The 2,374-nt window shown below is 27.0% G+C and overlaps 1 protein-coding gene across 1 annotated transcript in view; it reads right to left on the reverse strand.

The window, feature by feature from the left end:
- LOC17878507 (potassium channel GORK) overlaps positions 1 to 1,523 on the reverse strand; it is a 6,546-nt gene extending 5,023 nt beyond the window's left edge. The window contains exon 1 of the mRNA XM_006286258.2: positions 1,088 to 1,523. Coding sequence (XP_006286320.2) covers positions 1,088 to 1,341 — 254 coding nt within the window. The 5' untranslated portion in view covers positions 1,342 to 1,523. The remainder of the gene's footprint in view (positions 1 to 1,087) is intronic.
- Between the last annotated feature and the right edge of the window lie 851 nt (positions 1,524 to 2,374).

Genomic DNA, 2,374 nt, shown 5'->3' on the forward strand with positions numbered 1-2,374 from the left:
CATAATTTACACATGAAATCAGTTTTAGATTCACTCAAAGCTTTTCAAATGAATTCATTTGTGAAAATCCACCAAACTTGAATAACATAAGACTTTCGTTAATAATTGTAAGTATAAGAACCAATAACACTAGATTTTAAACTCTTTTAATGAAGATTTTGCAAATATAAGAACCAATAACACTAGATTTTAAACTCTTTTAATGAAGATTTTGCAAATATAAGAACCAATAACACTTGATTTGAGTAAAGTATTTAAAATCATTGATTAAATAACATTAGACTTGGGTTAGAGTTAGACTCTATTAAAATCCATTATCCAATAACACTCACTTAGTTTAAAAAATATATATATTTTCAATTGGTGTATAAAAAACAAATGATATTACTTGAGGGTGAAAAACAAAAGAGAATAAAAAAAGATAAGAATATGATGAGGAGGTGATTAAAGCAGCATATCGACAACAAAATCACCTAATTAGCATCTATAGATTTGATTTAATTTTCCTTTAATGTTCTCAAATCCATAAATCTTTATAATAGTTTTAAAATAAACAGAGACAACTGTAATATTAAGTGTCAAAACAACATATAAATATTGTGAAGGTATACTGTCAATAAGATTTTATATTTATATAAAATTTTATCTAATAGTATGAAATTAAAAATTTGTTGATTTAACTCATAAAGAAAAAGTAGAATTTTGTTACAATTAAAACATTTCGCACTATATGATGTGCGTTTGTTTTTCCGAAACTATTAAATCAAACAGTTAACACAAATCAGTAAATAAATTTTTGTCGATAAAAAAATGAGTAAAAATAATTTAAAAAAACAATATAATATAAAGAAATTGATAGTAAAAGATTTCTGCCCATATTTTCAGTACAACTTCTTGATTGGCTATAACTATAATCAATCAAAAAAAATTTAATCTAGATAATAAAGAATAATTTTAGATAATTTTCAAGAATTTGCGAATATTGTTTTTTGTTTTTTAACGTTTTAGTCTCCCAATAAAAAAGGAACTCTTAAAGTGGGCATGACATGATGAAGAGAGATAGAGAGAGATGAAGAGATTGTGTTACCTAGTTTTGGGATGAATGATGAATTTATAATCATTATGACCATCAGTTTCAATCTTCCGATGTTCCGATGAATCAAGCCACCGAAACGTCTCGGCTAAACTCAGTTTACCTCTTCTTGATGATCCTATCTCTTCGTTTGATTCTTCCTCTTCCTCTTCTTCTTCTTCTTCTTCTTCTTCTTCCTCATGATCTATTATCTCTTGCCTTCTCCTTAAACGCCCCATCATCTTTTCAAGAATCCAATCCAAACCCATCAAGAAAACAAAATCAAGAATCTGAAATCGAAAACTTGGATCTGATTCTCATTTCTTGTCTAGTTTGATGATGATCACGAGAGCTGTGTCTCTTCTTTCTCGTGTGTGATGTTGATTTGTTGAGAAAATGCGTTTTTGTTTCTCTGTTTTGGTGTCTTATGAGTTTGAGTGTATAACGTAAGGTTTTGTTTTGTCTCTAGAAGAATCATATTTTTATAGGACAACAGAACATGTCGACTACATTATCATTGTTTTTTTAAAAATAATAATAATAATATGTCTAATCTAAATCTTGCTCCAAGAATAATATTCCACCTGGAATTATTCGAGAAAAAAATAAAATCTGATATAAAGTAAATCTGATATAAACCAAATTTGTGAAATCATTAATAAAGTTGAAAGTGGACTTACTCTAGAACACTCTCACGGGGTATACATGGGGGAGTTTTATTTATAACAATTCTTTTGTAAATTTGATAACTTATAAACATTTATTTCATTTTCTGGTTGTTTAACGTATTAGTTTTGTTTGAGGTAATCAAAATTTTTTGGTCAGTTTTGAGAATTTTTTTTGTTTTGTTTTAAATTTCATATTGGTCGTTGTGTATAAAACAAAAGAGAAGAAAACTATATATGTGAATATGAGGAGGTGTCCCATTTTAAATAAAGAAGTAAGCAAATATATTGACAACACAAAACACCTAATTTGCATCTGCATATATTGACTTTGGCAAAAAAAGTGCTAAATATATATTGTTCATCGTGATCTTAATTCTTATTTTTGTTTAGGAAAATCCTTGATCTAATAAGATTAAATTTCCTATTTAAAACATGTAGAGATGATCACAACTAATTTTATTTTATCGTTGTTTAGATTATAGATATTAATTAGCTTTTATCGAGTTGTATGAAGAAAATGTTGTTGCTTTTTTGTTCTTTGGATTTAATGTAACAACGATTAAAAGTTGTCTTTTGCAAAATACTTTTCTCAAATTAAGTATTTGTGCTTAGAATTCAACAAACACAAGGCGAT

This window comes from Capsella rubella, unplaced genomic scaffold (genome assembly GCF_000375325.1).
Source record: "Capsella rubella cultivar Monte Gargano unplaced genomic scaffold, Caprub1_0 scaffold_7, whole genome shotgun sequence".
Classification (NCBI taxonomy): Eukaryota; Viridiplantae; Streptophyta; class Magnoliopsida; order Brassicales; family Brassicaceae; genus Capsella; species Capsella rubella.